Raw genomic sequence first — 10,689 nt, 5'->3', positions numbered from 1 at the left:
TAATATGAAGTATATCTTTTAAATTAAACGAAGGAAATGTATATATTTTGAAACGAAGAAAATGTTAATTGGCATATGAATGGATTTTTTTTTTTTTTTTTTTTTTTGGTGAAAGTAGTAAAATATTTGTGGACTCTTCAATGTTCCTTTAGAACACATTTGGTCTTGGATTCAAATTAGGATCACAGTGTGCTATTATTGGATTATTTTCCTAAAATAACACTTTGTAATAATTTAGATCTGTGGACTTTCGTTAACGGGGATAAGGGATAGAAAGATAGGTTTTGTTACAACAATTTTAGGCCTGATTTACTTACAAAATAGTGTATATCGAACCCTGTATTATATTACTACATTTATAGTGTGACCTTGGAAAATTATTTGTAAGCCAAGGAAATATTGAGATAGATTTCTTGAGCACCTGAGGTAATAAGTCATGAATTTGGTAGACTTGATAGGGGTCTCTCTCTTATTCATCAAGAAATGAATTTTGGAGTACAATAATCTAGGTGAAACAAAATTTATAACAATCCTTTTTCCAGAAAAAAAAAAAGAAAAAAAAATTATAATAATCCTAGTAGGCATTACTTATACAAGTATCACCTTAAAACGAGTAAATTAATTTTAAATACAGTGTCAACTACTCAACAATGCTCCTTTATCGACTTTCAAAACATCTTGTTATTTTTTGACAATACTCCGTATCTTTTGTTGATCCTATAAAGTATCATATGCATATATACGTTATACGAGTACATACAACTTTATTTCACACTGCACGTACAAACATATATATGTATGCGCATGCACACTAATTACATGCATGCGATGTATAATTAAGTAATCATATACACTCTAGATGGGAAAAACACAGCTTTGTGGCTGTTCAAAAAAAAACGATGGGAAAAACACAAGTACTATCTATCATTGCAATTAAGCATTGTACGTACATACACAGATCCTTTTCCAAATAAACTTTTAACTGTTTTGTAGTTTGTACTAAATAATCAATTCTTTTTTGTAGAGATCAAGTCCGGCTACATACTCAATTAGAAATTCCTAAATAAATGAACCCGGCAATATCAACTTGAACTTTGTAAAATGTCAGTGGGAAATAATTTTGGCACACCCTTAATTGATGTTGGCACACCCCTATGTGAGAGCACAGTTTTATATGCTCTTCTTACATAGGGGTGTGCCAAAATCAATAAAAGGTATGCCAAAATCAATTTCCAATGTCAGTGATCGATCATATAAGTATATATGTATATCTAGAAGTGATCGAGAAAAATATACTTGTATGAAAAAGGGTCATGAGAAATCTTGAACAAAATGACAAGATCAACTAAAAATACCAGAACGCATGCATGTATTTGTCCCATAAAATATGACAGAATTTAGAGTTCTTAGAAGAAAAAAAAAGGGAAAAAAAAGAGATAAAATAGGTACACATATATGGCAAAAAATTTCAATGTAAAGATGTTAATAATATGGATATATGAGGACATCAACTTCCTCTATCTCATTTGTCTTGCTCATTTTGATCATTTCTATCTTGCTTGGTCTCTCATTTTCTCCTTTCAAAATAGTGAATTTCATTAGATCTTCCATGTTTACGAGCCTGTGTAACACATAAAAAGTACTTCGTTAAAACAAACTAGTAACTTCATCTTGATAAAAAGAAGAATCAATTAACTGATTAACCTCTGTTAAAACAATATTTATCACGTCAAGTCAAGATATCAAAGAGTACGTAAATATTTACAATTTCAATTCTTATCATGTCTGTTCAACATTATGGACAGAAAAACTGGTGCAACAGTTTATTACAAACCAATACATCGATTTTAACTTAAAAAATCTACATTTATCATATAATTTAGAATCTATCCCGAAATATGAATATTCGCAAATATATATAATTATTATGACAACGGTCTTTAAAAAAATTATTAAAAAAAAAAAAAAAAAAAAAAGACAACGAGTATATAATTTCAATTTATTTGTAAAATAAAAATGAAAAAGAAAAATGATAACTGCTGGGGACTACACCAGCTAATGACCAAGTGACAAAAGGCACATACATAGCAAAGATGCAAAGTACAATGTCATATAATGTACATATATTGGTGTATTGCAATTTTTTTTTTTTTTTTTTTACGTGGTCGAGCGTATTATTTGCTGTCTAATATTAGTATTGTCAGTACAAAAAAGGACACTTAATATACCATGCATGACCTCATCATCGCTAAATTATTATGGCTTCTTCTTTGTTCATCTTGCTCTTTTAATTTTGTTTTTATCTTTTCAAATTAAACCCTAATCATTCTCATCTTGATTTATATTGAAACCCTAACTTGTGTGCTAGTACATGTTCTTTTCAATGAAACTAAATCTTTTTTAGGAGGCACGAGTAAATTATAGGCAATTCAAATTCGGATCCTCTCAAACATCAACCTTTCCCATGACGCGAATTAAAGTTTATATAATTACATGTTAAAAATATTAAATTTTCAATTTTACTCCGTACTATTTATTAAAACAGGTGATTTATCATTAATTAATTGAAATGTTACCTTTTAAACAAGAAATTTTTTGAAGAATTATGGTCAACAAAAACCTAATTTTAAAAATCAATTGTACATCAATAAATCATCCGAGGAAATATTATTATCATTTTTTTTTTCTGAGTAACAAGAAATATAATTTGTGATCATCTAAAATAACTAATTTTCGAAAATGATTTATAGGATTTTAGAAAGGATTGGAAATGAATAAATTAAAGAGCAAACATACAGCACTTTCTTAAAATAGCTTACATCTGACCTTATATATTTCTTAAAAAAAAAAAAAAATCTACTGTAGTAATGAAACTCTTACTGTATATTGAGGCAATTAAGCCACAAAAGTTTTAAATTTGACTATTTGTTATAAGGCCAGGATAATAGTGTTTGGATAACATTATTATGTATCATAATTGATGAATTTGATTTTATGTTGCTGTTCTTTGAGCAATTTTATTAGACACACCATGTGATGATAACTATGTTTTCGTAAAATTAGAGGAAAAAGAGGAAAATTTAGTAAATGAGTTCATAGTTTTATGAAATTCTCGGTTATTTATTGAAGCATAATTTAATAATTCCCACACCCAAAAAAAAAAAATGATGAAATTTTTCATTAACGTGGACCAACTTATAATAAATAGGTGAAACATAAAAAAAAAAAAAAAAAAAAAAAAAAAAAAAAAAGAAAAAATAGAAATATGAATAATTACCTATGGTAGGGTTTGAGAAGAAGCCATGGCATGAAACCCTAAGGAGATTAAGACGGATCAATACTACGGCGGTCATCGCCACCGGCAGTCCTAGCAGTAGGCTGTTGATGGAGCTGACTTAGCTGTCCGATACCGGCTGCGGCTGAGACATTCATGTTCATGGCTAGAAGTCCAGCATCATAACCATGACTTCCACTACCACCGGCCGCCATATCGAACCCTCTTATACTATTAATCCCAAGTCCAGCACCCGCTTGGTGGTTACTTGGGAAAAATTGGTGGTGGGAGTATAAGTGCTGCTGGTGTTGGTCCCTCGCACCAGCAGAAAACCCACCACCACCACCTATTCCAAGAAGGCCAATTCCGAGGGACTGGGAATGGTGGTGGTGGTGGTTGGCGGCCGTGGATGTGGCCGGCGTGCTTGTCATAGCAGAGGCCGCTATGACCCCACCACCCCCGCTACAGCCTCCTGTAGCGGGGGTGGGGAAAGCAAAGTTCTGGTACTTAGACAGCTCGGTCCTAGCACAAGACAAGTCCACTTGGAGCTGTCGAAGCTGGTGCTGAAGCAAGGAAATGACACCCACACAACCGTAGACAGGATCACGAAGGCGCATGTCCGCTTCGTAAGCCAACGAGTTGACCGCATCCTCCCTTTGATGTGGGTGGAGCTCATTGAGAAGCTTAGTAACATTACTAGCACCAAACACTTTGTGCACGTTGGCGAACTTTTGAGGTTGGTCTGGTGGAAAATAGGGCGCAAAAACACATTCTGGTTGACATTTTCTCCTTAGAAACTTGCACGCTGCACACGGCGAATTCGACGACGACGCCATTTCCTTTATCTTCTTCTTGATCTCTATGTCAACTTCAAGCTTACCTATATTTTAAAAGAAATACGTATATCGATCAAATGACGAATATAGAAGTAAAAAAAAAATACTAAAAAAAAGTATTTTGTAAAAATAATGAAAAAAGGAAGAAGAAGATCTACCCTTAAAGAGAAGATATGATGTGAAAAAAAAAGGGCAAAGATATTCTCTCACTTAGAAAAACAGTTGAGAAGGATTTTCTCCTTTTTGAGTAGAGCAGCTAAAGCGAAGGCAGGTATGTAGCTGTGTTTTTTAGTGATTTATCAGCAGCTTTCACCAGATTTGAACTGTCAAACCCAAAGTCAACAAATTATACTACTACCCCTTTGCTCAGACTTTCCTTAATTATAAATTAAAATACAATAAAATAGGTTACAAATTCATGAAGGTAAAAAAAATACAAGTGCTTATATGGTTCTTTCACATGATTAGAAAAAATGAAAACCTATAACCGACTGTAGACACCTGATTGTTATGTATCTAAATTTGCGACTGATAAATAATTCAGTCGCGGAAAAGAAAGATTATAAGTGATCGTATCGTATTGTGTAACGAAGTGTGTAAATTTATGTGAAGGACGGGTTTAGGGAAGGGAGAAAATGTATGTAATGAAGAGGTTGATATACCGTGGGGAAATTAAAGGGGTGATTGAAGCAAAGGGGAGGAGTACCGTGTTTGGATCTCGTGTAGGGAAAGTAAAAGGGAAGAGAGATTTACACCAATTTCAAAGTGAAAGAAATAATGTATCAAATTAAACGAGATCTTGCTTGAAATTCATAGATATTATCAAACTTTTATAATAATTATTGCTTACTACTACTGCTAATAATAATTAATCATAATTCTTCATTCTTCACATACACTTGCTAATTCTCATAAATTTGACCTGTAAAAAGCTAAGAGTTTTAGACTTTTTATGAGGGGAAGAAGATGATTTTATAATATATAGTCTTGGGATTACATAAATTTCCCTAAAACCATGTAATAATATACAAATTTATATAGTACTAGCAGCTAGGTAGTCATAGAATTGTACGTAGTACTAATGGGAGTACTATATATTACTCTTATTATAGTTGTAATTAATTTAAGTAAGAGTGAAGTTGCAATAATAATAATAATAATTAAACAAAGTGAAACTAGTACTTTACTCTAGTATAAGGTATTATTAAGGTCCTAACAAAGAGAAATCTTATCACACTCTTTTGACTATTGAAAGATTGGGAGTAGTGAAGTTAGTTCCTTCTTAATTCTCTAATTCTTCCTCGGGATTGCAAAATAAAATCCCTAATTAACATTTTTTTTTTTTTATTTAATCAAAAGTTATAACAATTCTCCATCTCTCTTAAACAGTTAATGTGAAATAGAAGAAGAAGCAGTTATAATAAGCTAAGTCATGATGAATTTTTTCTCGGTTCATTCAGTCAAACCTTAATTTACTTAAATTATTTTTATTACATAATCTTCCTCCTTTTTCAACCTCGATTTGCAAACTTTTTGATGAAAACTATGAAGAAAAAGACCCTTCCAAAATTATTTTTATAACAACATCAAAAAAATAAATTAAACAAATAAACAAAATTAAATAAAAAAAAATGTATACCTTAAAATTAGTAGTTGTAGTAGCAAAGCTCAAAGCTTTTGTTTTGGTGAAGAGGAGAAAGAAAGAGAGAAGATCATGCAAGTTTGTGGGGTGTGTTTGGTGGAGCAAAAAAATCTCTAACTTCCAAAAATTTCGCCGTGAAATTATCTTACTCACCGGAAACCTTTGCAAGAAGATAAAGATGATGATAATGATGAAAATGATATTAATATTATTAAAAATGGGAATTATTTATTTTCTTTTTTTTTCTAGAGAGAGAAAGCAAGAGCGAGTTTTAGAGAGAGAAAGAGAATAAGATGGATGCACCCCCAAGAGCAAAGGCTAAGGAGGCGTGGAGAAAGTGAAGTGAAGATTTATAGTGAGTGAGTGAGTGAGTGAAGTGAAGTGAAGTGAGTGAGTGAGTGAGAGTGAGTGAGTGTAATGTAGACAGCTAGCTATTGTTAGGGCATAGCAGAAGGGGTTTTTTTTGTTTTTGAAAAATTAAAAGAAATAAATAAATAAATTATGTGGTATTTTTTTTATAAGGATGACAAAGAAATTTAATGATGATGATGATGGATTGATGGGGAGTAGCAATAATAATATTATGGAGAGAGATAAAAGCTTCATTTTAATTTTGTGGTGTGGTGCATTTAATTTTTTTGATGTACTATTATTAGTTTTATTTGTACACGTAATTAATCATCATATCATGTGTGTTATAAATTTCATGGGTTTTATACTTTTGGCATGTACCACTATTTATTCATTCATTCTCAAATTATAAGTAATTGAGAGGAAGTATTAGAGTGTGTGATTAAGGAAGGAACAAATAAAAGCTTAGTATATGAAGTGCTCGTTGATCTCATCGTGTACTTAGACAAGATATTAGGTCACGGAAATTGAAGTGGGTGGAAAGGCAGAGAGAAATAAAGGAGGGTGAGAAGATGGTGTACATATATGGCAATAATATGAGAAGATCGGGTACACCGCACACTGTTAAATACTCTTTCCATTTTAATAAATGCTTATTAAGATTATGCATCCAAGTATCAATCCAACTATTAGTTACTGTATTGGATCTTAGAATCGATGAATAACATGTTATGTAGCATGTAAAATTTTAAACCCACATATAAAAGTTACTATAATATACTTTAAAAATAAGAAGAAAAAAAAAAAGGATGTTAGATATATGAGTGGACATCATATAAGTCATCAAAATGGATGAGATATTCTAATTTTGATCAATTTATCGTACATAAATAATACAGTTACGTACCCACAAATAAGATTATTTATATCTGAACCTAAGTGATATTACGAAAACGATCAATACAAAAGATGATATTGATGGGTGCAGCTAGAAAGGGAGAGTTGAGGGTAAGAAGCTAAGTAGGAGGAGATAAGCAACAGGGTTGGGTCGTACTTGTCGGCTGTCCGACTGTCCCTAGCTGCTTGCCTCCTAGTCCGGCGTGGGGTGGGGGCTATTGCCTTTTCCCCCGCCTTTTTATCTTAATAATCATATTCTTGTACATACTTACAAATTGTTATCGATCATTGAGACTCTAATATAATTAATGCAAGCTAATATTATGCTACTTGTATCAATTATATTATTTGTGATCATCATGATTTTTAAGCTCCTAAATTCTAGCTCCACTTACATCAAAGTACAAACTTAAATCATGAACATGGTACATACTTTTTTTGTTAAGTCATTTTTATCGATAAAATAAAAGCGAGTTAATTTAATTACAAAGTAAAATTAAATAAGAGGTAGAGTTGTACGTGCGAGTGATCTTATGTATGTACAATAAATTGTTTTTTTTTTTTTTTTTTTTTTTTTTTTGAGGAAATGTACAATTAATTGTTCTTGATCAACATAATTAATCTAAAACTCTATTGGTTATTGATTACTTGATTAGTGTGTTGATAAGTTGTACATGTTAGTTTATATTCTACTTATAACACTATTTATAAAGTTTCTATAACCTCGCTCGCTCGTAATTTTAATCGTTGAAATTGTGCGTTGGGTAAATTTGATTAAAAAAATTTGCCAAATAAAAATGAACGGAAAACGTAACATTATTAGACAAGATTTCATTGTCGTTATGTTAGTCTAATAGCATGCATTGATACATAACGTATCACTAACGATAGAATGCAACAAAGGACTCCGTGGCCCAATGGATAAGGCGCTGGTCTACGAAACCAGAGATTCTGGGTTCGATCCCCAGCGGAGTCGTTTTTTTTTTTAATTTTTTTTTTTTTTTTTTTTTTTTTTTTGTACAATCTCCATTTATACAAGTATGTGTATCATAAATTGGTTCTCGTAAGTGATCAAATTTATATTTGGGCCAGCAGATTATGATCGTCTCTTGGTGGGTCAGCCCAAAACCACATACTCGTTTACTTTTCTCCTTTTCACTTTGTCATCTTACATCTTTTAGTTTTCGATTCGAAGCTAACTCTTTTTACAATTAGATTTGGATTAAGTGTTGAATAAACTTCATCTATGTCGTAGTTGGTGCATGATCTCTATTGTAGTTGAAAATATTGCTAATCACAATTTTGAGATCGTCAAGACGTTAATGTCAAAAGCTCGATGCAATTCATGAGTTCAGTAATGTTATGTTGATGCTATACAGGAGTGGTTTTAAGCATGTGTAGGGTGCTTGATCGCACAGGGCCCCTAAGTGAAAATATTATAAAAGGGCCTCGGTATATGAAATTTACTTATACAAAGTAAGGAGAAAATTTGTTAATCAATAATTTATTCTTCAATTTTACCATAAATTTTATAATTTAGAAAAATATTTTTCCGTAAAAAAATGATTTTAGGGTTCAATTTAACAAAATTACAGCGGGCCATTTTCAGTGATAACATTTATACCCCCAGCCTCTGATACTATATAAAAGCTTACATAGAAGAATTTTTCCTTTCTTTTTTTTATTTTTTTTTTATTTTTTTTTTATTTTTCTTTGTGATCGTTTTAAGTAGAGGTGATCCAAAAATCGGGTCGGGCCAGGCGTTAACACAATATGTCATGCCCAAACCCACAAAGGGCTTAACGGGTTTTTTTCGGACCAATTTCAAGCTTTTAAATAAAAATGCGTTTTTAGGTTTGCTCAAACCCGTCCTATTTTCAGGTCGAATCGGACCAATGTTGATGACCTTTAGCATTAAGGGATTACACTTTCATAAGGGACTCATCACCACCAACCTACGTATTAACGTATGCGTCGTATTTTGGGCTTAATGTTGGGCCTTATAATAGTTCAGCCCAGTCAACCATGCAAACGGTATCGAAAGATGTATGTGCTAATTTTTTTAAACGTAATCCCTATAGTGTGAAGACCTTGATACTAGTTAGCTTCTAATAATCATATAATTCATATTGTAGTTAAGAACACATGCTAGCCTCAATTCTTTCTATCTTATTGTCTTTAATTCTTTTTCTTCTTTTTTGTTTTCCTCCATTTTGGAAGAGTTAATCTCTTTTTTTTTTAATCTGATGAGAACAGGGGCTAAATTATAAAAGTTTCCATCATAATCTAAAACTTCACTAAGCTTGTAGAACAATATTTGGTAAAGTAGTAGTGTTTTTTAAGTTACTTTTAGTACTAAAGCTATAATTAGGAAAACTTTTATAAGATACTAGGAGCTTTTGTATGTAGAGGCAACTTTTACAACTTGTAAATAACTCCTTTTTTGTTTTTTTTTTAATTTCAATACTTGGTAATAATCCAATCAATTGTCTAGTCAGAAACTACTTCTACCTAGTCTATTACTACATACTACCAATATTCTAATAACAATTATGCTAAAAATACAAGTAATTTTTTTTATAGATGTCAACTATTTTAATGAATTAAATTATAAAGCCAGTATTCAAAACACGTGATCAATCCTTTTCTTATGGAAAACACCTCACTAACATATTAACAATAATATGTTGATGCTTTTGTCTAGGATAACTTTGACTCGTTTATTGGGATGTCGAGTGGTACTTGAACACTCCAATAACCAAAATAATTGTCTAGTCTTTATAAAAATCAAGCATATATAGCAAGTGCACTTAATTATTATAGGAATGCTCTCCTCATGTGCAACAATTTTAATTCATGATTATTAAATTTCAATCAAGAAAAAGGGCAGAGAGATGTGAACTTCAAGCCTTGGGCACAAAGGACGACTCCAATAATGCCTTTGTGTATATATAATGATGATTTGCCCATTAATCTCAAACTATTGGAATCATAATTATAATAGTACATGCTTTTATTTTAATTTTACTTTTTAGGTACTTAATAAAGAAAAAAAAATCCATTTTAAAACTTAAACCCCTCACCCTTTTCTCTTAATTCCCTTCCTTTGTTTATATTATTATCTCCTTCTTTCTTGATAACTAAAAAATCAAAAAAAATTAAAGCATGATTCCTTTCTCAATTTGTAATTTTGCATCTAAACATCAACCTTTGTTGCTTGTCTTATTGTATATAGTACGTTTTTTGCAATAAACAAGTATATGATCAACAAAAGAGTCAAGTTTAAGTGCATATCATATCATATCATATGAAATATGAAATCCAATACAGAGTAATAAATACATGGTACGTTCCATATGTAGTTAACCACTTGATCGACCAATAGTCATGTGAGATGTAACACAATTGTTCAATGTACACCACTTCAACAAATTCAAGCTAGTGTATTCGCATGTAATAAGAGTTTGAAAATAATGGAAATCTCTCTTTTTTATCCCTTTTTTTTTTTTTTTGAAAGGGTGAATCAAGGTCAGATGTTTGGTTGATTGACTCCCACATGTTTGGAGTTCTTTATCTAGCTTATTTCAATTATTCAATACTCACAAGAGCTTGGTTAACAAAATACCAAGTGGTAGTATGAATCATTGGTATTATGAATCATAATTTTTTTTTTCTTTTTTTTTATATAT

General features: G+C 31.3%; 1 protein-coding gene and 1 non-coding gene across 2 annotated transcripts; one reads left to right on the top strand and one right to left on the bottom strand.

Annotated features, from left to right (window-relative positions):
* Window positions 1-1,375: 1,375 nt before the first annotated feature.
* On the bottom strand, window positions 1,376-6,045 carry LOC145575971 (protein ASYMMETRIC LEAVES 2-like). The gene is made up of 3 exons (XM_081633753.1): window positions 5,750-6,045; window positions 3,278-4,154; window positions 1,376-1,621 (listed from the first exon to the last, which is right to left on the bottom strand). The coding sequence occupies exon 2, from the start codon at window positions 4,108-4,110 to the stop codon at window positions 3,325-3,327; it is 786 nt and encodes a 261-aa protein (XP_081489879.1). The 5' UTR covers window positions 4,111-4,154; window positions 5,750-6,045; the 3' UTR covers window positions 1,376-1,621; window positions 3,278-3,324.
* A 1,858-nt stretch (window positions 6,046-7,903) lies between these two features.
* TRNAR-ACG (transfer RNA arginine (anticodon ACG)) lies at window positions 7,904-7,976 on the top strand. Its single transcript has one exon. It is a non-coding gene; the product is annotated as a tRNA-Arg (tRNA).
* The last annotated feature ends 2,713 nt before the right edge of the window (window positions 7,977-10,689 follow it).

The sequence above is a fragment of the Chenopodium album genome, chromosome 13, assembly GCF_948465745.1.
Source record: "Chenopodium album chromosome 13, dcCheAlbu1.1, whole genome shotgun sequence".
In the NCBI taxonomy this organism is placed as follows: Eukaryota; Viridiplantae; Streptophyta; class Magnoliopsida; order Caryophyllales; family Amaranthaceae; genus Chenopodium; species Chenopodium album.
This window is presented reverse-complemented; position numbering and strand designations above follow the sequence as displayed.